This window comes from Microcaecilia unicolor, chromosome 8 (genome assembly GCF_901765095.1).
Source record: "Microcaecilia unicolor chromosome 8, aMicUni1.1, whole genome shotgun sequence".
Lineage (NCBI taxonomy): Eukaryota > Metazoa > Chordata > Amphibia > Gymnophiona > Siphonopidae > Microcaecilia > Microcaecilia unicolor.
In genome coordinates this window covers 11,900,448-11,924,436 of record NC_044038.1, presented here as the reverse complement: position 1 = coordinate 11,924,436, position 23,989 = coordinate 11,900,448, and the positions used below count along the sequence as shown (strand labels likewise).

At 43.5% G+C, this 23,989-nt stretch overlaps 1 protein-coding gene across 1 annotated transcript in view; it reads right to left on the bottom strand.

The window, feature by feature from the left end:
* RNF216 (ring finger protein 216) overlaps positions 1 to 23,989 on the bottom strand; it is a 201,898-nt gene that overhangs the window by 109,993 nt on the left and 67,916 nt on the right. Inside the window, exons 10-13 of the mRNA XM_030211106.1 lie at positions 20,600 to 20,650; positions 18,098 to 18,235; positions 9,134 to 9,282; positions 8,110 to 8,188 (exon numbers count right to left, since the gene is read on the bottom strand). Of these exons, the coding sequence (XP_030066966.1) occupies positions 8,110 to 8,188; positions 9,134 to 9,282; positions 18,098 to 18,235; positions 20,600 to 20,650 (417 nt within the window). The remainder of the gene's footprint in view (positions 1 to 8,109; positions 8,189 to 9,133; positions 9,283 to 18,097; positions 18,236 to 20,599; positions 20,651 to 23,989) is intronic.

Below are 23,989 nucleotides of genomic sequence, written 5' to 3'. Positions count from 1 at the left end.
ACTATATAGATGCATAATCTCCATATCACTCTCTATATATTTATATTAAGTAGCTGTAACTGTCCTTCCTGGAAGAGAGAAAGAAGACAACAGAATCAATTCACATGGAGATACCCAGAGGTAAAACAGCTGGGACACAATGGGGCTCATTTTCAAAGCATTTAGACTTACAAAGTTCCAAAGTTACTATGGAACTTTGTAAGTCTAAATGCTTTGAAAATACGCCATAATATGATGTAACCTGCAGTAGACCAGACTGTTCAAATATTTGCTTTACTCTCTTCAAGACAAAAGCAACTCCTGCCATCCCTCTAAATGACAAAGCATGCAGCAAGAAAATAAAACTATTTTCTATATGCTGAGAGCCAGTAACAAGAGATGAATAACATTTATTGGTGTTTATTAACCATCTTTATGAAGTGATTCACCCAAGGCAGCAGAGAAGTTGCCAGGAAGAACACTGGATTCAGTGTGTGGACTCAATTTCTGCTCACTGGGCTGCAGAGAACTAAGAAACACAATGAGGATCACAGTCCCCAGGAGGGAATTTCAGTCACTGCACAACAGTGACATCTACTGGTAGTTTAGGATAAAGCCACAGCAGGTTCTGAATTGCGTCCTGGGCTGCGACCCCCCAGTCAAGCTAATGTACTACTGGTGCAATGACTGTATTTAAAGAGGGATGGGTATAAATAACGTGAGGGGGTTGGAAGCTTGTGGTTAAAAGATCACTACAAAATATATCTTGGTATGTAACAAAAAAAATGTAAGAATACATTTTTGCAAAATGTTATTTATTTATTTTATTGCTTTTGTATCCCACATTTTCCCACCTATTTGCGGGCTCAGTGTGGCTTACAATACATTGTAACGATGGAAGTACAATAAATTATTACATGATTATGGTTACATTATGAGGGTTAGAGTTAAAACAATGTCCAGGTATCGATAAGGGGGAAAGAACAATAGTGAGGACAAAAAGAGAAAAAAAAAAAAAAAAGGCTGGGTGTGTTAGAATTAAAGGGATAGGTGTAATAGGAGAATGTGTTAATGCGTTGCCAACAGTGTGTGTGGACTTCATGTGCTTTGATCCTTTTGATAGATTTTTTTCGAAGAGATGAGTCTTTAGTAGTTTGCGGAAGTTGGTTAGTTCATAGGTCGTTCTTAGGTTTCGTGGTAGTTTGTTCCAGAATTGCGTGCTCATATAGGAAAAGGTTGATGCGTGCATCACTTTGTATTTTATGCCTTTGCAGTTTTGGAAGTGGAGGTTAAGGAAAGTTCGGGACGATCTTTTGGCATTTCTGGGTGGTAGGTCTATTAAGTCGGACATGTATGCTGGGGCTTCACCGTTAATGATTTTGTGGACTAGTGTGCATACTTTGAAAGTGATGCGTTCCTTGAGTGGGAGCCAGTGCAGCTTCTCACGTAGGGGTTTCGCACTTTCGTATTTTGGTTTCCCGAAGATGAGTCTGGCTGCTGTGTTCTGGGCTGTTTGAAGTTTCCTCAGTATTTGCTCTTTGCAGCCTGCGTATAGTGAGTTGCAATAGTCAAGATGGCTGAGTGCGAGTGATTGCACTAGGTTGCGGAAGACGGATCTTGGGAAGAAAGGTCTTATTCTCTTCAGTTTCCACATGGAGTAGAACATCTTTTTGGTTGTGTTGCTTGCGTGGGTTTCGAGTGTTAGATGGCGGTCGATAGTGACTCCGAGGATTTTTAGGGTTTCTGAGATTGGAAGCATTTGGCAGCATACTGACCCACATTTTGGTGTTACACACCTATGCTGCAGTGTCACTCTCAGAGCCACTGTCCAACTCAGCTATTCACAAATGCTACTGACAATAAAAGGAATGCCGTTTGTTCAGATGGCTGTAGTTTAAAATAATAAATGCGATCTTTTGTTAGGGAAGCAAGGTTAACAAGTTAGGAAGAAAGGATTTCACAAAACCTGGATTATAGAAGCTACAGGAGTCCAGGCTGAAATCCTGATGGGCAGGAACAGTGTAAGACCACAGGTGGTGGTGAAAATGAAAATACGAATAAATTAACTTTTATTAAAAAAAAAAAACTCCCCCATCATGAAAACACCCTTGCTCAAAATACATGTATGCAACTGTTACTGCAATTACACAGACCTGTAGCATGAATAACTAATATGGGGATGTAAGAAAGAAACTGGGATAAAAGTCTGGAGTCTGAGGATGAGAGTTCTGGAGCCCATTTCTCCGATTTTGAGTTCAGATGCAACAGAAGAAAAGTTCCCTACGTAGCAATACACGGCTACCACATACATTGCAACTGCTCCTCCTTAACATAGTACACTAAATATATGTGAATTCTCACTGTTTGATTATATATAGCAAAAGAAATAACTACAGTGTGTTCCTGCCACTCACATGTTCATGATTTGCGATTTTGCTAATTCACAGACATATATATGAACCACAAATCGACTTTCATGCTGTGGTTCTGGCCGTTTGCGGACATGCGTGTGGCTGGAAAACTGAGATGCCTGACATGTACCCTCCCAGCTGAGGCTCCCCATGCCTAACAGCCTCCTTGTTTCACCATTCCTAGTGTAAACAAGTGTTCATTTTCAAGGTATTTTATGACACTTTTGTTTTGCATTTGTGTGAATTTAGTGCTTTATTTTGTTATTGAACATAGCACCCAAGTGTCCTGCAAGTGAGCTAGCTAGCGTGCCTAAGCACAAGAAGGTTGTGATAAAATACATGTGTCAAATAAGCTTCATTCTGGCATGTCTGTCACTGCTGTTGGCCATGAGTTCAATGTAAATGAAACAATAAAGTGCCTTTAACCAGAGCCTAGCAGGAACCTAACCCTGTTTCCCCCCATAAGAACAATACTTCGCCTTTCATGCCGAACACTTGAAAATAACGAGATTGCACTGCACACTAAAAACCTCTAACCTCCGAAGGCCTGGACAGAAACCAGTACTGAACTGTAATCTGGATAGTTTTGGTTGCAAGCCTGTACAAAGTGTAGAAACCTGCATTTAAAAGGACAGCTCTAAGCTTCCCAGCCCCCAAACCTCCCCCCTCCTGGCTCACAAAAGACCCTCAGGAGAGATGATTACCATGGTAACCCTTTTCTTTCTGATTTCCATTAGTCATTTCACCAACACCCCTGAAGGGCTTTGTGCTGAGACAGCAAAAAAAGGGTAACAATGTTCCCCCCCTCCACCCCCCCCCCCCCCCCCACTCAAGGCCAGACTGCAGGACAACCAGTTCTGCAGAAACCTGCTTTACACCCCCCCCCCACCCAACTATTATGCAAATAAAATTCCTGCAAATCAACCAGACCACAGTTTGCATGGAGGAGGCTGCTATAAATGGAACAGGAAAAGAAAAGAACTGCCAAGCTTTGAAGAGACCAGCTTCTTCAGCTCTTTGTTGAAGTATGAAACTCAGTTTATTAATGATTCAAAACAGAACTTTTATTTTGAGAAGTGCAAGATGCAGAGCTTCAGAAAGCAAGCTTCTGTTTCAACACAGCTGCTGGTTTAGGTCTAGAAATGCCAAATGCAGTGGGGTTCCTAGAGGGGCTGACACCCGGGGCGGATGGCCGATGCGCCCCCACCCCAGCGAAAGGACACCCCCCCCCACCCCAGCGAAAGAACCCCCCCCCCCCGGGTGCACTCCGCTGGGGGGGGGGGGGTGCCGCGTGCCGGTCAGTGTCGTTCGTTTCCATGCTCCCTCTGCCCCAGAACAGGTTACTTCCTGTTCCGGGGCAGAGGGAGCATGGAAACGAATGATGCTGACCGGCACGCGGCAACCCCCCCCCCCCCCCCCCCCGAGTGCAGCGCGACCCCCCCCCTGGCGAAAGGACACCCCCCACCCCAGCGAAAGAACCCCCAGGTGCACACCGCTGGGGGTGGGGGGGTGCCACGCGCCGGTCAGCGTCGTTCGTTTCCATGCTCCCTTTGCCCCGGATCAGGTTACTTCCTGTTCCGGGGCAGAGGGAGCAAGGAAACGAACGACGCTGACCGGCGTGTGGCACCCACCCCCAGCAGCGTGCACCCGGGGCGGACCCCCCCCCCCCCCCCCCCCCTTGGTACGCCACTGGCCAAATGTAATAAGGTACAGCTCTCTGATCAACTTCTGGTGCTTTGCATTAGTCTGTTAAAACCATGTCCAACAAAGACAAAAAAAAATCTATGTCATACTTGTCCTACCATTGATACAACTTCTCTTCATGACAGCTATATTTCAAAAGATGCCCAATGAATGTGTAGGAAGCTGTACAAAATTATGTACACTTAAGGGGATTTAGTTACACCTATTTAAACCCCTCTGAAACCATCATTGCAACTGAATCTCATGGAGCAAGGCCAGCTGCAGCCACTACCTTCTCCTGGAACTCATTGCCGGAGAAGGTAGTGACGGCAGCTGGCCTTGCTGAGTTTAAAAGGGGGTCTGGACAGATTCCTGAAGGAAAAGTCCACTGATCGTTATTAAATTTTGGGGTTTTGCCAGGTTCTTGGGGCCTGGATTGGCCGCTGTCGGAGACGGAGTGTTAGGCTTGATGGACCTTTGGTCTTTTCCCAGCGTGGCAGTGCTTATGTGCTTATGAATAATCTTTCTCTCTCCCTTCTAAATACTTGCACAACACACTTTTTTTGAACACAAGCACAGGCTTTGGGAATTTCATATGGTGGACAAAGACAGCTCTCAATTTTAAAATCAGTAACTAAATGAAATGTGGAAGCAAAAATTTAGGAAGAACCGAGCCCTTTTTAATTTCTACAGAATTGAATTACAAACCAAAACTACAGGATAATTCAGGCACTGCTCTCACATAACATCTGTAACCCCTACAATGCCATCAACTAGCAAATGCAACCTCAGTACACGTAAGTAAGGGCAAAAGCCAGCCCCAGGCCACTTATTCTACTTCACACTTGCAGAGGTTTACTAAATTACAATAACATCCAAACAATATTCTATACTTTCAGCTAAATGATATTTCATTAATAAATCCCAATAAACAGACACGGGGTATTCCACTGTTCAGCACTGTTTAACCAAGAGGCCTAATTCTTTCCTATTCCAATGGTGCTGCCTTGTTTTAGAAGTAACAAAATACCAACTCTACTACACTGAATAAATTACAGTTCTGCGGGAAAACAAAACAAACCTGCAGCCACCATGATTTAGTTGTGAATAATGGGAAACGCTAAGGAGACAAGGCAAAACACACCACCGATACTAACAAAATAGTCACAAAAATCAATCTTATTTATTTATTATACCCAGGAATGCTAAAAGATCATCTCGCACATTCCTTAATCTTCATTTCCCCAACTGCAAAGGCCTAAAATATAAACTAATGCACGCATCAACCTTTTCCTATATGAGCACGCAATTCTGGAACGCATTGCCACGTAACCTAAAAGCGACCTATGAACTGACCAACTTTCGCAAACTGCTGAAGACCCGTCTTTTCGACAAGACATACCACAAAGAGCAAAACATGTGAAATCCCCACATATATCTAGCAAGCCATGTTAAGAACGCCATACATTATATCATTATCATGTTTTCTATTACCATGCAACCCAAAACACTTCTGTAACACTAAATGTCAACTCTCCTTTCATTTCCACTATCCACGATATATTGTAAGCCACATTGAGCCTCCAAAGAGGTGGGATAATGTGGGATACAAATGTAATAAATAAAAAAATCTTCAGGACCAAACTGGATTAAAAATCACAGCTCGGAGGAATTTTCAGTACTCCAGTTTTTATAACAAACTAGGAAAAAATGCCCGTTTCTGAGCGGAATGAAACGGGAGCTAGCAAGGGCCCCCCCCCCTCCCTCCGAGCTACTTGCCTTGTTCGCTGTGGCGTTTCCGTTTCGGCCCTCGTCGAGTGTCATAGCTCCGCCCTCGACGTCATGACGTTTTGACGCGAGGGCGGTGCAGACCCTCCAGTGCACACCGGATATCTCGGGCGCCTCAGCTTCCGTGGAGGCTTCAGAACGTTGGGGTTGCCTTTTGTATAGAGAGATCTTCCTATATGATCCTCTCAAGCTTTTATCTGACAACAGATGAAAATGAAATCTAATTTGTGACACATTCCTAACTGTTAGCAAGGGACTTTCTGCTGCCCCTGGCCCACAGCACCACCTAGTGGATATAAATGAAGTTGATTTAATCATTTTCGTTTTTGACATCATAGCAGCTGTGCTGGCCCAGAGCCCCCAGCCAAGCTAGACTTACAAGCGTTTTCAGGGCATTCTTCATGGCTCTTTTACATCACCGAGCACGGTTTATACAACTCCAGCATAAGACACACAATTCTTCTGTTCATAAACATATTCTATCCCTTTTTGCCATGTGCTATGCAACTTTAAACCAACTCTAAATTAACAGGCTTCTTTACTAGTTTCTTAAGTTACTTCATCTGTTTGTATGCAGTTCTAATTTCCAGCATCTTTTCACGGAAAGAACATCTCACCGTCTCTTCAAAACACAAATCGAAGGGTCAGCCCTGTTTCAGGCAACAGAGCTGTGAAATGCAAAATAGCAGACCAGTGTTCAAAAGCATTTGGACATGCAGCAGAAACAAGCTTGAGAATAAAGGTGGGAGGATGAACAGCCCGACTCTGCTGCTGTGGTGGTTATAGGACAAAAAAAGGGAATACCTTTGCCCCTAATCGAGCTGCCTGGAGCAGAAGCATTGAAAGAGTAAAGGGGTAAAGGTTCACTCAATGATGAAATTTCTTATATGAGACTAGCAAAAAAAGGCCCGTTTCTTTGAGAGATGAAACGGGCGCTAGCAAGGTTTTTGTGTCCAGCGACCGTCCTGTTCCCCGCCCCCCCCCCCCCCTGCAGGCACACATGGCCAGGGACCCAGCTGTCCCCCAACCCCACTCCAGGCAGGCACCTGTCCGCTGCTGTCGCTGGCGCTCCATCCCCCGGCCCCCCCTGCAGCCACCCATGGCCAGGGATCCAGCTGTCCCCCAACCCCCCTGCAGGCAGGCACCTGTCCGCTGCTGTCGCTCCATCCCCCGGCCCCCCCTGCAGCCACCCATGGCCAGGGATCCAGCTGTCCCCCAACCCCCCTCCAGGGACCTGTCCGCTGCTGTCGTTGGCGCTCCGCGATGCGGTGTGCATGTGAAAAATGTCCAGCGAGGGGCAGGGGCAGATGGCGTTTCGTGGAGTGTGTTTGCTCCGCCCTCGTCGTCATCACGTTGTGACGCGAGGGCGGGGCACACACTCTTCGGCAAACCGGATATCTATCTCGCCCGCTTCAAAGTTCCGGTTGGAGGCTTCATAGAACGTTGGAGGTGCCTTTTATATATAGAGATTATGGAGCAACAGAGCAGGATGGAATCATCTGCAAAGGTGGACCTGTTCTTCCAACTTGATTCTGAATTACTGATGTCTATACAGCTAGGATGGGGACGTGGGGGTGGAAGGAGTATTCTTACTAACGTGATTCTATCAAATGCGGAGTAAGGACCACTACTGTACTGGTAACATTTATTTATTTGTTGCATTTGTATCCCACATTTTCCCATCTATTTGCAGGCTCAATGTGGCTTACATGTTACCGTAAAGGTGATCGCCAATATCGGTATGAACAAATACAGAGTGATGTTGTGGCAGAGTAGAGTTCATGTGTGACGGACACACTGTGGAATTGTGGAGGAAGAGTTAAGTTATGTCCTGCACGAGCTTTGGTTACGTTGTGTTGTACATTAGAGAGGGGAGGGGTAAAAGGGGAATAATATTTGTATTTATTTAAAACTGATGTTTCAAAAAGGGTAAATGAATACGAGCCCTTCTTGTTGATATCGTCTTGCTACGGTATGATGATGTGTGTTTATTAAGCTACTACTCTCCTACCAGACTATATAAATAATCAATGTGCACCAGCGCACGACTATTAAAACTCTCTCACATCAATTTATCAGACAGTAATTTACAGATTTCTTGCTACTATAAACAGCAATGCCTTATTCTAAAAAGAATAAAACATTCTCCAGCAGCACCTCTACCAAGTTAGCAAGAAAAACCGCAGTAACTGAGGCCAGCGCTGACAGTCACCTCTGTCCAAACGCAAGTAAAATGCCAGCTCCTTACCTTTCTGCAGCGAGGGTTGGGACAGCTAAATCTGTTCACGTCTTTGTCGAGCAGAGCTGGGAAACTACAAGACGGACACCTAACAAAGCAATAAAGAGAGAGTTAGTCTTATAAAAATATCATAAGGCATATTAAATTAATAGGAAACTCGAGGAACTTAAGCTCATTAGTAATTCGAAGGCAAGCATACAAGGGTGCAAACAAAAAGCACGTCTGCCTGTATATGGTGGTCTGTTTATAGACCTTCCCAGGGGCAGAGAAATAATTGCAATATATGTGAATATTTTATAAAATATGTAGGTACTAGCCATTAAGCCCGTTAAAACGGGCAAGATTTCCAGCTACCCTCCTCGCCGCCGCTCCCTCCCCCCTCCGTGCCGGGCCCCCTGCAATGACCTGACAGCGCCTCTCACCTTCGTGTGAAAGCGCTGCAGGCAGCAGCAGACCGCTCTGCTGCTGCCTGCAGCACTTCCACACAGAGGTGAGAGGCGCTGTCAGGTCAGAGCAGGGGGTCCGATACGGAGGGGGGCGGGAGCAGTGGGGGGATGGGGGCAGAGGGTGGAGGTTGGTGCGCGCGATGTTTGTTTCCAGGCGGCAGCGTCCGATTCCGTTTCCCTCTCTGTTCCGCCCTCTGACGTCATCACGTCTTGACGCCGAGAGTGGGACAGAGAGGGAAGTCTCTACTGCGCATTTGCAGGTGAGTCAGTCACTTGCCATTTATATGTTTGATACCCACATTTCTACTATCTTTGGAGCAAGTGTAAATATCTGTGTTTGAATCTGCGTGCTACCGGGATTGATTCTGGGTGCCTGTTTTATAAAAGGTGCTGATCTGGACTCGAGCCACAGTGGCGATATTTCCCCGGGGCTTTGCTACTACTACTATTTAGCATTTCTATAGCGCTACAAGGCGTACGCAGCGCTGCACAAACATAGAAGAAAGACAGTCCCTGCTCAAAGAGCTTACAATCTGCTTTGAAGGCAAACTGGCTGGGAAACACTGGTATCTCTCAACAGCACTTACCTGACCAATTCATCTGCACAGGCTGCGGAAATCTCTTCCTCTGCCTTTCGTTCATAGTACTTGCATAGTATGTTCTCTGGAAGTACTTTCTCCAATTCGCTGGTTGGGAAAGTACACGTGCAACTTCCCTCCATGCAGCTCAGTTCAGACTGGAAGGGGAAGGAAGGGGCAAGGATTATTCACAGATCCCCCAAGTTCTATTTGGTTTGTGTCAAATCAGGAACTGCGGAAGAGCTATAGGGAAAGATTCGCCTTTTATTTATTTTAAAGATTTATATACTGCTCTTACAAATACAAATGTTTGTGTTTTATTAAAACTTGATATGCTGCCAACCTTATACAGAATATAGCAGTTTAGAATAAAAAAATAACACCAGTAACACCAGTAAAAAAATATACCCAATCATTAAAAAGAACTCCATTAATTTAGACAGGAAAGATGTAGCACTCATACAAGACAAACATATCATAATATAAAATTACATCAAACATGAAATCATGTTTTTCAGAACTAGTATATCTTCCTCCCATCACCTAAATAAATAATTACCAAAAGCTTGTCTAAAATAATGTTTTTTAAACAATACCTCAAACTTAATGAAACTTCCTTCTCAGTGGAATAGCTACAGGGGGCCATGGGGGCCTGGGCCCCGCCAAATTGGCTCTGGGACCCCTGGTTTGGCTGGCGGATGGGTCCCCAACCCCCACCACATGAAACGCATGCTCAATTTCATTAAAACGAGTGTGTATGTGACGTGATGGGAAGAGCAGGGCTGGACCCCCTTCCACGTCAAGGTCTGGTTACGACACTGTTCCTTCGGCTCTTATCTCTTTAGATTATTCCACAATGTAGGGGCCAACCAATGAAAAGCCTTAGAATGGGTTGATTTCCACTTGCCCCTAGACAAATGCAGTATAACTAACCTATGATCCTGTAAAGATCTTTACTCTAGAAGGTGTGTACAGAATTACTTGAGCATGTAGGTAGATTGGTTGGTAAGTATAATATGCTCTATGTATCAGTTTCAACAACTAAGGAGGTTAGGGCTTTTCAGCTTGGAGAAGAGACGGCTGAGGGGAGACATGATAGAGATATATAAAATATTGAGTGGAGTGGAACAGGTGGATGTGAAACGTCTGTTCACGCTTTCCAAAAATACTAGGACTAGGGGGCATGCGATGAAACTACAGTGTAGTAAATTTAAAACAAATTGGAGAAAATGTTTCTTCACCCAACGCATATTAAACTCTGGAATTCGTTGCCGGAGAACGTGGTGAAGGCAGTTAGCTTGACAGAGTTTAAAAAGGGGTTGGACGGTTTCCTAAAGGACAAATCCATAAACCACTACTAAATGGACTTGGGAAAAATCCACAATTCCAGGAATAGAATGTTTGTACATTTGGGAAGCTCGCCAGGTGCCCTTGGCCTGGATTGGCCGCTGTCGTGGACAAGATGCTGGGCTCGATGGACCCTTGGTCTTTTCCCAGTGTGGCATTACTTATGTACTTAGGTCCTCTACTTGGCTCACTTTTATTACATAGAGCAGTGATTTAACCTATTGTGATGTCATAGTGGCTCATTCCACCAATAAGAGCCAACCTCATTAGTGATGTCACAATGGCTTGATTGTATAGAATGTTTGTACGTTTGGGAAGCTTGCCAGGTGCCCTTGGCCTGGATTGGCCGCTGTCGTGGACAAGATGCTGGGCTTGATGGACCTTTGGTCTTTTCCCAGTGTGGCATTACTTATGTACATATTCTATACTGAATAGGTCAGCAAAAAACAGTGATATGGTAAAACCTCCTCAAGTAACCCAAAAGCCTAATACCTGCATTTTGCATGGTTTGCAATCTTTTTAAATTAAAAGCAAAAATCCCAGCATTCGTTACATTACCATAATCTATATATGAGATAAACAGAGAATGAATTAAAGTATGAAGAGCCTTCGTCGAAATAACACTTAATAGACCTTAACAATCTAAGGACAGAAAAACCTGTCTTAGGGCCCTGTTTCCTAAGGTGCGTTAGTGTTTTTAGCGCATGCTAACCGTGTAGACGTCCAAAGGAATATTATGGGTATCTACATGGTTAGCGCACCTAAAAATGTTAGCATGCTTCTAGCATGGCTTAGTAAACAGGGCCCTTAATAACTAATGAAATTTGGTCGTCAAAAGTTAAGTTTGAATCAATGACAGGTCCTAAGTACTTTAAACTGTCAACTGGTGGAATATCTTTACTCCGGTACTAAAACTGGATGAACAAGATGGAAAAAACGTCCAAAAATCCACTAGCAAACATGGCCATTTTCAAACCAGAAAAAGACCCAACTTTTCGTTCTGAAAATGGCCATTTACTAGATGCTTTTTTTGCTCAATGTGTCAATCTTTTAGGCCCATTATTTGGGGGGGGGGGGGGGGGGACCATCCAAGGAAAAAATGCACAAAAACAAGACATTGGGATATATGGGGGCCAGCATTATTAGCAGCCTGGCCACACAGACATCCCAGCAGATCAGTGGGACACCCTAGGGGGCACTGCAGTGGATTTCACATTAAAGGTCCCAGATACACTGTTACCCCCTTATATTGCATGGCGACCCCTCCAAAATCCACAAAAAGCCTATTGCACCTAACTGTCCACCACAACAGCCTTTATGCCTGCAGGTGTCACCTATACGTAGGTTTTTGGTAGGCTCACACTTTCCACCACAAGTGTACCAGTTAGAGTGGGATATGGGCCTGGGTTCCCTTTTCTATCACTAGGCTACTCCAGAGATCTGCTGCTATCCTAATATGACTGGCCATAACAACATTTGAAGCGGTGCTAGTGGCTGGTATGTACTGTTTCTTTCACATCTTTGGGGGGGGGGGGGGGGGGGGGGGAAGGGGGTCAGTGACCACTGGAGAAGTATGGGGGGATTATGCCTTAATCCCTCCAGTGGTCATCTGGTCATTTAGGGCACCTTTATGTGACTTAGGAATGACTGAAACAGGCCTAGACCAAAATGTCTAACTTTTAGTCCTGGATGTTTTTGCTTTGTTCCACGATGGCAGAAAAATGTCCAAGTTTTGGGAATGCCCAAATCCTGCCAGCGTTTCCCCTTATGATTTGCATGCACTGCAGAGGAAAAAAAAAAAAAAAGTCTCACATCCAAATTTTGAAAATCACGATTTGGATGTTTTCCATAGAAAAACGTCCAAACGCTACTTTTAGGCCATTTTTGAGATGCTTTTCTCTTTTGAAAATGAGCCCCTTAAACTCTTATTTTGAGAGATCTCACCTCTTTGAGCCTTCCCACAGGAGAAAACAAACCCTTCAGCTCCAGCGATCAGGATCTCACAATCTCTTACAAAAAAGGATTCTCAGCCCCCGTCACCCCAAAACATAACAGGTTTTGCATACCGTATCAAACCATATATCTCAGAATCTCTCTATATAAAACGCACCTCCAACATTCTGAAGCCTCCACAAGTCCCAACGTTCTAAATGCATGGTGGTGAAACCAGGAATTCGCCCATGAGTGTTGGCCCTGCCCCCCACGTAAAACGTCATGACGTCGAGGGCGGACCAATGACACTCAACCAATCGCATTGCGAACCCGTTACTAAGCGACGGAACGTGACATAAGACACATCGCGGAACAATGAAAACCAGCAGCAAACAGTTGCTACACGACGTCAACAGCAACGCTAAAATGACCATATAGATCTCTGCTCTCCACACAAACAACGGACACGAAGGGCATATGAGGGAAGGAAAAAAACCAGCACATACACACACACTCTCACTCTTAACTGGCTATAATGAGCAACTGACCTGCCACTATCACAGAGACTGCTAGCGCCTCTCTCTCACACACATACACACGGGACACAGAGGGGATGGAAGACAAGGAACGAATCGTAGGTTATGGAGGGGGCGGCAGGGGAGATAAGGCAATAACTACCCTCAAATGTTTGTGCTGTGCTATGTACAATTATAATGCTGTCTCTTCATTTTGACCCTACCTTTTCACACTCTCTTTCACACAGACGCACACACACACACTCACACTGTCTCTATCTCACACCCACACACACACCCACACACATATGCACACTCTCTCACACAGACACACAAACACGCCTCAAATGGTTCAGCTGTCCTATGTAAAATTTCACTGCTGTCTCTTCATTTTCACCCTACCTGTGCACACTCTCTTTCACAGAGACACACACTTTTTCTGTGTTACACACACACACATACATATACACACTCTCACTCTCTAAAGCCTTGCTAGCGCCCGTTTCATTTGTTTACGAAACGGGCCTTTTTTTACTAGTGTTTCATAAATTAATAGAACAGTATAATTTTGTTTATACAATAAAGGTGAAAATAACCTATAACTAACAGAATAGCTCTCTCACATTTAGGTATTTATAGAACAGCCATGTTTTAAATTGTTTGTGAAATTTTAAATAAAGCCTGTTCTAGATGACGCTCGGTAAGAAGTAAATTCCAGTATTTTACATATGTTCTTGGTGGAAGGTATAAGCTGTAAGGAATGAGTTGCATGAAAGGAAAACTTATTTTTCTTAGCAGACGGCGATTAATTGGTAGGGAAAACTAACAGATAAGTAAGAAGGACAAATTCCATAGGCAAATTCAGAATTTTTCTGAATTTCCGATCTGAAGAAGAAGGGTTACCTTCAAAAGCTCATCAAAAATGCATTAAGTTAGTGCAAAAAAAAATAAAAAAATAAAAAGGTATCATCTTATTTTCTTTTGTCTTGTTTTATTTCTATTTATTATTACTTTTAAGCCTAACCATACAATTTTAAATTCAATTCTTGCTCTTACTGGAAGCCAATGGAGTGACACTGTCAAAGGGATTTGTTCAAAACAATTCTTGCAAGACTATTTTCTTGCATCTGGAGCCTTAAAGAGTTCTTAGACAGATCGCTGTAAAGAGAATTACAATCAATTCAGGAAAAGATCAACGCATGAGCAACCTTTTGCAAATCGTAGTGACAAATATGATTGACTTTGTCTTATGAACCATAATTTGCAAAATACTGAAGAAACAAAGAGCTTCTTTTACAAAGTTGAACTAGCGATTCCTGTGCCGTAAACGAGAGGAAGCCCATTCAATTCCTACGGGCTCCCAATCATTTGAAGAGCAAGAATTGATAGCGCAACTTTGTAAAAGAAGCCCTAAACATTTAATTTAAAAATACCAAGTTAATTTGGAATCAAGCCATATACCTAAACTGGAAACAGTTGATTAAATTTGATCAATATGTCATCTAATACGGGATCTTGTCTGGGAAAGTGAGATGACTTGCCTACTTACTCAAGAGTAATGTAATTTTATCAGAATTCAGTTTTAACAAATGCTGACCCATTCAACTTGAAATTTTAGAACAACAGGAACTCATGTTGATAAAGATCCTGAATCATATGGGATTATTATTTGAACGTCGACATTCATGAAATCAAGCAGTTGCCCCTGTCACATTATCACACTTGATGCAACATCAGCTTGGCTATTTCAGCACTCCTGACTTTTCTTCCATGTGTCGTCTTTTTGTCAGTCTCTACCACCCCTCACCCTCTCCTCCGTTTTCTCTCTTTCCTTGAATTGAATTGATTGCAATTCTCTTTACAATGGTAGGACAGTCCCAATGGTTTATGACCTAATGGGAGGCAAGGATGAACCCTGGGGGACACCACAACCTGGGAACCAATGAGAACAGCATTTTCAGTTTCTCATCACTTTGTAATTTCTATTTTTTAGAATGGCAGAAAACCACTCAGATTCTTCCGGCAATACCAACAGAGTTTAACTTAAACAGAAGGTCATGATCAACGACAAATGCCACTGAAAGATCTAACTGCATGAAGATAGCAGAGCAAACAGAATCCCGTATCATTCTGAGTTCTGTGACTAATGAAAGATGACAAGTTTCAGTGCTAAAACATTTTCTGAAACCAGACTGCTTATGATCCAGCAGATCAAATTTGTCTAGAAATTCCTGAAGAGGATAAACTACAATCATTTCTGCTATCTTAGCTAGGAAAGGAAAGATAAGTCATATTATGTTATACTGACACTCTGAAACAGGATTTCCTTGTATAGTCCAGCCTAATTTTACGATAGGACAGGACAGTTAGATTTTGCTGGGAGAAGCGAAGGGGCCTTAGTGGCTTGTAGAGCCATCAGAAGATTATAAAGGCACAGGAGAAGACCAATGTGACAGACATGACTAGTAGTAGTCAGAATCTTAATAAGATCAAACATTTTTTTCCTAATAGTAGCTTGATAGAAACATTTCTGTATTATTTGGAGCTGTCTAAGTTGAGAGGAAGAGAGTCTTTGGTATAAAAAGAGTTACAATAATCCAACTTGGAAACAGTCAAAGCAAAGAGGGAAGATCTAAGATCAAGTAGAGTGTTTTTAATGTAAAAAAGCATTTCTGGATGACAAAAGATTTGGTGATGGAAGTTAGAGGTGTCATGGATTTGATATGCCGCCTTTCTGTGGTAAAACCAAAGTGGTACAAACACACAGATACTTTCTCTGCCCCTAGTGGGGCTCACAATCTAAGCTTTTGTACCTGGGGCAATTGAGGGTTAAGTGACTTGCCCAGGGTCACCAGGAGCTGCAGTGGGACTCAAACCCGGTTACTGAAGATCATTGGAGTTAATTGTTCAAATTAAGATCCTTGTCCCCACCCCAAGAGGGAGACGAGCAACGAAGGAGGAGAGAATGAGGAACACCACGAGAAAACAACTGACCCACATTTACAGGTATTGATCTTTAATTCATTTAGGATAGGGGAGACATGATAGAGGTATATAAAATAATGAGTGGAGTGGAATAGGTGGATGTGAAGCATCTGTTCACGCTTTCCAAAAATACTAGGACTAGGGGGAAATTGGAGAAAATCTTTCTTCACCCAACGCGTAATTAAACTCTGGAATTCGTTGCCGGAGAACATGGTGAAGGCGGTTAGCTTGGCAGAGTTTAAAAGGGGGTTAGACGGTTTCCTAAAGGCCAAGTCCATAAACCGCTACTAAATGGACTTAGGAAAAATCCACAATTCCAGGAATAACATGTATAGAATGTTTGTACGTTTGGGAAGCTCACCAGGTGCCCTTGGCCTGGATTGGCCGCTGTCGTGGACAGGAAGCTGGGCTCGATGGACCCTTGGTCTTTTCCCAGTGTGGCATTACTTATGTACTTATGTCCTCTACTTGGCTCACTTATATTACATAGAGCAGTGATTTAACCTATTGTGATGTCATAGTGGCTCATTCCACCAATAAGAGCCAACCTCATTAGTGATGTCACAATGGCTTGATTGTATAGAATGTTTGTACGTTTGGGAAGCTTGCCAGGTGCCCTTGGCCTGGATTGGCCGCTGTCGTGGACAGGATGCTGGGCTCGATGGACCCTTGGTCTTTTCCCAGGGTGGCATTACTTATGTACTTATGTAATCCAAGATTTTATCTAGCTTGGTAGATATGGATGCTATGAAGTCAGGAGAATAATTGTCTAGAGATTGCAGGAGTTAAAATATTATTAATGTAGATAAAGAATGTGAAACCAAGAGACTGAAGAGAAGGGTAACAGCAGCCAGGAAAATATTTAAATCATTCAGCCCAAAATAGAGTCGAAGAACTCCAAACAAGAGAAGCATATGTGAAGAGGCCATTTGAGACCAGGAGACTCTGACAGCGGGCAACATTACTAGAAATATGGTAGTCAGAGAGGTGCTGGAGCTCCGATGCTCTGTTCCCCATTACTGTCTGTTCTTAGGGCGGGGGGGGGGGGGGGGGGGCATCATCAGGGCAAGGCAAAAGCAGAAGTGCATTTTCATCTTAACATTCACTTTGCGTGGAAGACAATTTCAGGATACTGGATGAGTAAAATCTGTTGTCTGGGTTTAAAAAAAGAAAAAAGGGGGAGGAAGGGAGGTCTGGACAAATCCTAGAGGAAAAGTCCATAAACCATTAAGGTAGACCCAGGTAAACAGCGTGCAAACTATCTACTTCTTAGGGATCCTGCTGGAAAATAGGATACTGGGCTTGATGGACCTTTGCTTTGATCCAGTGTGGTAAATCTCAAAATTATTATGTTTGAGATTTTTGATACACTGCCTTTCTGTGGTACAACCAAAGCTTATGCTGCATAACATGAGAGCTCTGGAAGCAACAGATAGCACCAGAAAACAAAGTAGTCCAAAGGAGTTGCAAAGTTTATTTATAAAGATATGTCCGCCATGGCCACATTTCACCCAGGGGCGTAGCCAGACAACAGATTTTGGGTGGGCCTAGGAAAGAAGCGGGTGGGCACCAAACGTTCTCCTCCCCCACCAAAAAAACATCTCAGCAGGTGGGAAAATGCTTCTCTCCACCTTGGTAGTCTGCAGCAGGCATGCGCTGAAAACTGAGCATTCATAGGTGCCAGTATCGTGGAGAGCAGCATTTTCATTACCATCAGGGGGAAGTCTTCAGCTGGCAGAGCTTGGGATCCCCACCAGCTACCGCAAAACATGTGCTACTGTTGGGTGGGCCTGAGTCCTAAGTGGGTGGGCCCCGGCCCATCCAGGCCCATCTGTGGCTACGCCACTGATTTCACCTAATAAGGCTGCATCAGGCATCAATAGACATTTATAAGGCACTGTATGATAATTTTTTGAATTTAGCTCATGCCTTTTTCTGTTGCAGTACAAGGAAAGGTACATTCAGGTACGGTGGGTATTTTCCCATCCCTGGAGGGCATATAATCTAAGTTTGTACTTGACGTAATGAAGGTTAGGTGCCAAGATTAAAAGGAGCCACAGTGGGATTTGAATTGGGTTTCCCTGGTTCTCAGCCCACTGCTCCAACCATGCTACAAAGGGGAAAAATACAAAAAAAACCCCATCAAATTGGCTAAAATTATGGCATTCACTTGTATTCTCTGCATCCCGCTTACCTTTCCTGAACCAAAAACTGCTTCCTGGGCATATCTAATGAGGCACTCCTTGCAAAACAGGTGACCATCAGTACACTGTGTCAGTTCCTCAAATGCAAATTCTCCATAGCAGCAACGGCACTCAATCATCTGACCATCCTGCAAAGAAATCAAATCCAATATTAGCCACAAAGTTACCCTACAAACAGTAAACAAACACACAGGTTCTCTTACAAACACAAGCATGTCCAAAATTGCAAGGTATATTCAAGTTCCTTGTAACGCTGGAGAATGCAGTAAAAGCAGTTTGAATAAGTTCCTGGAGGGGAAGTCTGGAACAAGAAATTAGTTCTTACCTGCTCAATTTCCTTTCCTGGAATCCTACTAGACAAATACAGATGAGTAAGTTGTGCCCCGATGCCACCAGAAGATGGAGACAGAGAAAACACTAGAACCTTCCGGTGAAATCATCACTGGTATAAGGAGTGGTGAAGCTAAGGCATTTGCCAGTAAATCAATGTCAAAGCCATGAACACCTGAACGACAATGCTGCTACTATTTGGGTTTCTGTCAGGTACTTGTGACCTGGATTGGCCACTGTTGGAAGCATAAGTACATAAGTAATGCCATACTGGGAAAAGACCAAGGGTCCATCGAGCCCAGCATCCTGTCCACAACAGCAGCCAATCCAGGCCAAGGGCAAGCTTCCCAAACGTACAAACATTCTATACCTGTTATTCCTGGAATTGTGGATTTTTCCCAAGTCCATTTAGTAGTGGTTTATGGACTTGTCCTTTAGGAAACCGTCCAACCCCTTTTTAAACTCTGCTAAGCTAACTGCCTTCACCATGTTCTCCGGCAACGAATTCCAGAGTTTATGTGTTGGGTGAAGAAATATTTTCTCCGATTTGTTTTAAATTTACTACACTGTAGTTTCATCGCATGCCCCCTAGTCCTAGTATTTTTAGAAAGCGTGAACAGACACTTCAAATCCACCTGTTCCACTCCACTCATTATTTTATATACCTCTATCATGTCTCCCCTCAGCCGTCTCTTTTCCAAGCTGAAAAGCCCTAGCCTCCTTAGTCTTTCTTCATAGGGAAGTCGTCAAATCCCCGCTATCATTTTAGTCGCCCTTCGCTGCACCTTTTCCAATTCTACTATATCTTTCTTGAGATGCGGCGACCAGAATTAAACACAATACTCAAGGTGCGGTCGCACCATGGAGCGATACAACGGCATTATAACATCCTCACACCTGTTTTCCATACCTTTCCTAATAATACCCAACATTCTATTAGCTTTCCTAGCCGCAGCAGCACACTGAGCAGAAGGTTTCAGTGTGCTATCGACGACGAAACCCAGATCCCTTTCTTGGTCTGTAACTCCTAACGTGGAACCTTGCATGACGTAGCTATAATTCGGGTTTTTTCCCACATGCATCACCTTGCACTTGCTCACATTAAACATCATCTGCCATTTAGACGCCCAGTCTCCCAGTCTCGTAAGGTCCTTCTGTAATTTTTCACAATCCTGTCGCAAGTTAACGACTTTGAATAACTTTGTGTCATCAGCAAATTTAATTACCTCGCTAGTTACTCCCATCTCTAAATCATTTATAAATATATTAAAAAGCTGCGGTCTTAGCAGTAGCTCCTTTAGAAATTGACTTACTAAGATGGGGTGTTCCCCCGCCCCCCCTTATTTTGTGTCTATGGGCAAAGAAACTTTAGTAAATCATTAAGGTGCCTCTGCTAATCACTGCAAAGTTAATATTCTCCCTTAGAGGTCAGAGTTGAAAAATACCAGATAAGTAAGAGAGAACATATAAGGCATTAAGTGATTGGACAAAATTAAGCTTCAGTAATCTGACAAGCACATTTTGTGGCAGTCAGAGTTTTGTTAAGCTTCCAGGGAAATACACAGAAACACCAGGGAGAGAGAGAGATTTTATTTTTCTTATACTGAAATTTAGACTGATATAAATAAGAATTCAGTTTTATGTAACACTGGGATAAAAGAATTTTTATTGTAACCATTTATTTACTCTAATAAATTTTAGCATTATTATAAAAGAGAAAAACTAAACTCTAGAGTGTGTTTCCTTTGCCAGAAGGGCTTTCTTTCAGTCTCTTCTGAAGTTGTTTAGCTCCCCCCCCCCCCCCCTTTAGAGGCAAGAGAGGGTGGGCTATATACACTGCCTTGCTTCGTCATCTCAAAGCTTAAGAGAAAATGCCATTAAAAAGACTGCTTGGATTGGTTCATGAAATTTATTTTTTATATGAAGAAAACAAAAAGAAAACAAGGCAGCTTGTCAGAAAATTGTTTCACTTTGATCCCAGTTATATACCCAGGTATCCAAAGGTGACAGTGCTGTGGTCAAACATACTCAGCTAACCTGTCTTGCCCTCAAAAAAGGTTTGCATGGAAAGGTTGTGGGGGTGGGGAGGGGGGGCGAAGACAGACATGATGGCCCAAGCCCAAGGATTCAAGCTGCTAAAGAAAACTAAATCAGTGTCTTACCTTCTGGTACTGCTCCTCATTCATCTGAAGGGCAAGAAGAAAGTCAGCATGCTGGCAAAAGAGCAAAAAGGAATTTCGTTAACACGACCACATCTCGATCACTTAACTCCATAGCCAAATATTTTGCAGCCTTACTAATTGTTTTCTCTCTCTATAATATCACCAAAATTCGCCCTTTCCTTTCTAAGCATACTACTGAAACACTTATTCACACTCTTATCAGCTCTCGCTTAGACTATTGCAACTTGCTTCTCACAGGTCTGCCACCAAACCATCTTTCTCCCCTTCAAGATTCTGCTGCACAGCTTATATTCCGCCAGTGTCACTATGCTCATATTAGCCCTCTCCTCGAGTCACTTCATTGGCTCCCTATCCATTTCTGCATACAGTTCAAACTCCTCTTATTGACTTACAAGTGCATTCACTCTGCAGCTTCTCAGTACCTCTCCACTCTCATCTCTCCCTACATTCCTCCCCGGGAACTCCGTTCACTGGGTAAATCTCTCTTATCTGAACCCTTCTCCTCCACTGTTAACTCCAGACTCCGTTCCATTTTTCTTGCTGCACCATACGCCTGGAATAGACTTCCTGAGCCGGTACGTCAAGCTCCATTTCTGGCAGTCTTCAAATCTAGACTAAAAGTCCACCTTTTTGATGCTGCTTTTAACTCCTAACCCCTATTCACTTTTCCAGTAACCATATCCCTTACTTGTCCCGTTTGTCTGTCCTAATTAGATTGTAAGCTCTGTTGAGCAGGAACCGTCTCTTCATGTTCAAGTGTACCCTCATCCACACCCTTGTCACCTCTCGTTTAGACTACTGCAATCTGCTTCTTGCTGGCCTCAAACTTAGTCACCTCTCCCCTCTCCAATCGGTTCAAAACTCTGCTGCCCGTCTTCCGCCAGGATCGCTTTACTCATACTACCCCTCTCCTCAAGTCGCTTCACTGGCTCCCTATCCGTTTTCGCATCCTGTTCAAACTTCTACTAACCTATAAATGTACTCACTCTGCTGCTCCCCAGTCTCTCTCCACACTCGTCCTTCCCTACACCCCTTCCCGTGCACTCCGCTCCATGGATAAATCCTTCTTATCGGTTCCCTTCTCCACTACTGCCAACTCCAGACTTCGCGCCTTCTGTCTCGCTGCACCCTACGCCTGGAATAAACTTCCTGAGCCCCTACGTCTTGCCCCTTCCTTGGCCACCTTTAAATCTAGACTGAAAGCCCACCTCTTTAACATTGCTTTTGACTCGTAAGCACTTGTAACCACCTGCCTCCACCTACCCTCCTCCTTCCTGTACACAATAATTGATTTGATTTGCTTACTTTATTTTTTGTCTATTAGATTGTAAGCTCTTTGAGCAGGGACTGTCTTTCTTCTATGTTTGTGCAGCGCTGCGTACGCCTTGTAGCGCTATAGAAATGCTAAATAGTAGTAGTAGTAGCAACATTCCATGTAGAATCTCAAACAGTAGCAACATTCCATCTAGAATCTCCAATAGTAGTAGACTTTGCGCCTTCTGTCTCGCTGCACCCTACGCCTGGAATAAACTTCCTGAGCCCCTACGTCTTGCCCCATCCTTGGCCACCTTTAAATCTAGACTGAAAGCCCACCTCTTTAACATTGCTTTTGACTCGTAACCACTCGCCTCCTTCCTGTACACATTAACTGATTTGCTTACTTTATTTTTTGTCTATTAGATTGTAAGCTCTTTGAGCAGGGACTGTCTTTCTTCTATGTTTGTGCCGCGCTGCGTACGCCTTGTAGCGCGATAGAAATGCTAAATAGTAGTAGTAGTAGCAACATTCCATCTAGAATCTCCAATAGTAGTAGACTTTGCGCCTTCTGTCTCGCTGCACCCTACGCCTGGAATAAACTTCCTGAGCCCCTACGTCTTGCCCCATCCTTGGCCACCTTTAAATCTAGACTGAAAGCCCACCTCTTTAACATTGCTTTTGACTCGTAACCACTCGCCTCCTTCCTGTACACATTAACTGATTTGCTTACTTTATTTTTTGTCTATTAGATTGTAAGCTCTTTGAGCAGGGACTGTCTTTCTTCTATGTTTGTGCCGCGCTGCGTACGCCTTGTAGCGCGATAGAAATGCTAAATAGTAGTAGTAGTAGCAACATTCCATCTAGAATCTCCAATAGTAGTAGACTTTGCGCCTTCTGTCTCGCTGCACCCTACGCCTGGAATACTTCCTGAGCCCCTACGTCTTGCCCCTTCCTTGGCCACCTTTAAATCTAGACTGAAAGCCCACCTCTTTAACATTGCTTTTGACTCGTAAGCACTTGTAACCACCTGCCTCCACCTACCCTCCTCCTTCCTGTACACAATAATTGATTTGATTTGCTTACTTTATTTTTTGTCTATTAGATTGTAAGCTCTTTGAGCAGGGACTGTCTTTCTTCTATGTTTGTGCAGCGCTGCGTACGCCTTGTAGCGCTATAGAAATGCTAAATAGTAGTAGTAGTAGCAACATTCCATGTAGAATCTCAAATAGTAGCAACATTCCATCTAGAATCTCCAATAGTAGTAGACTTTGCGCCTTCTGTCTCGCTGCACCCTACGCCTGGAATAAACTTCCTGAGCCCCTACGTCTTGCCCCATCCTTGGCCACCTTTAAATCTAGACTGAAAGCTCACCTCTTTAACATTGCTTTTGACTCGTAACCACTCGCCTCCACCTACCCTCCTCTCTTCCTTCCTCTACACATTAATTGATTTGATTACTTTATTTTTTGTCTATTAGATTGTAAGCTCTTTGAGCAGGGACTGTCTTTCTTCTATGTTTGTGCAGCGCTGCGTACGCCTTGTAGCGCTATAGAAATGCTAAATAGTAGTAGTAGTAGCAACATTCCATGTAGAATCTCAAATAGTAGTAGACTTTGCGCCTTCTGTCTCGCTGCACCCTACGCCTGGAATAAACTTCCTGAGCCCCTACGTCTTGCCCCATCCTTGGCCACCTTTAAATCTAGACTGAAAGCTCACCTCTTTAACATTGCTTTTGACTCGTAACCACTCGCCTCCACCTACCCTCCTCTCTTCCTTCCTCTACACATTAATTGATTTGATTACTTTATTTTTTGTCTATTAGATTGTAAGCTCTTTGAGCAAGGACTGTCTTTCTTCTATGTTTGTGCAGCATTGCGCACGCCTTGTAGCGCTATAGAAATGCTAAATAGTAGTAGTAGTAGTAGTAGCTGTGTACGTCTTAATAGAACTATAGAAAGTAGTAGTGGTAGGAGAAACTGGAAAAGGGAAAACTGTTTGGGAAATAGATGTAAGACCACAGTCACTGAATTATGTCATTACAATTTTTTTAGGGTACCTCAGTAGCGTCTACTGCCAACACTATGTTAATATGGCAGTATCAGTAACGCAAAC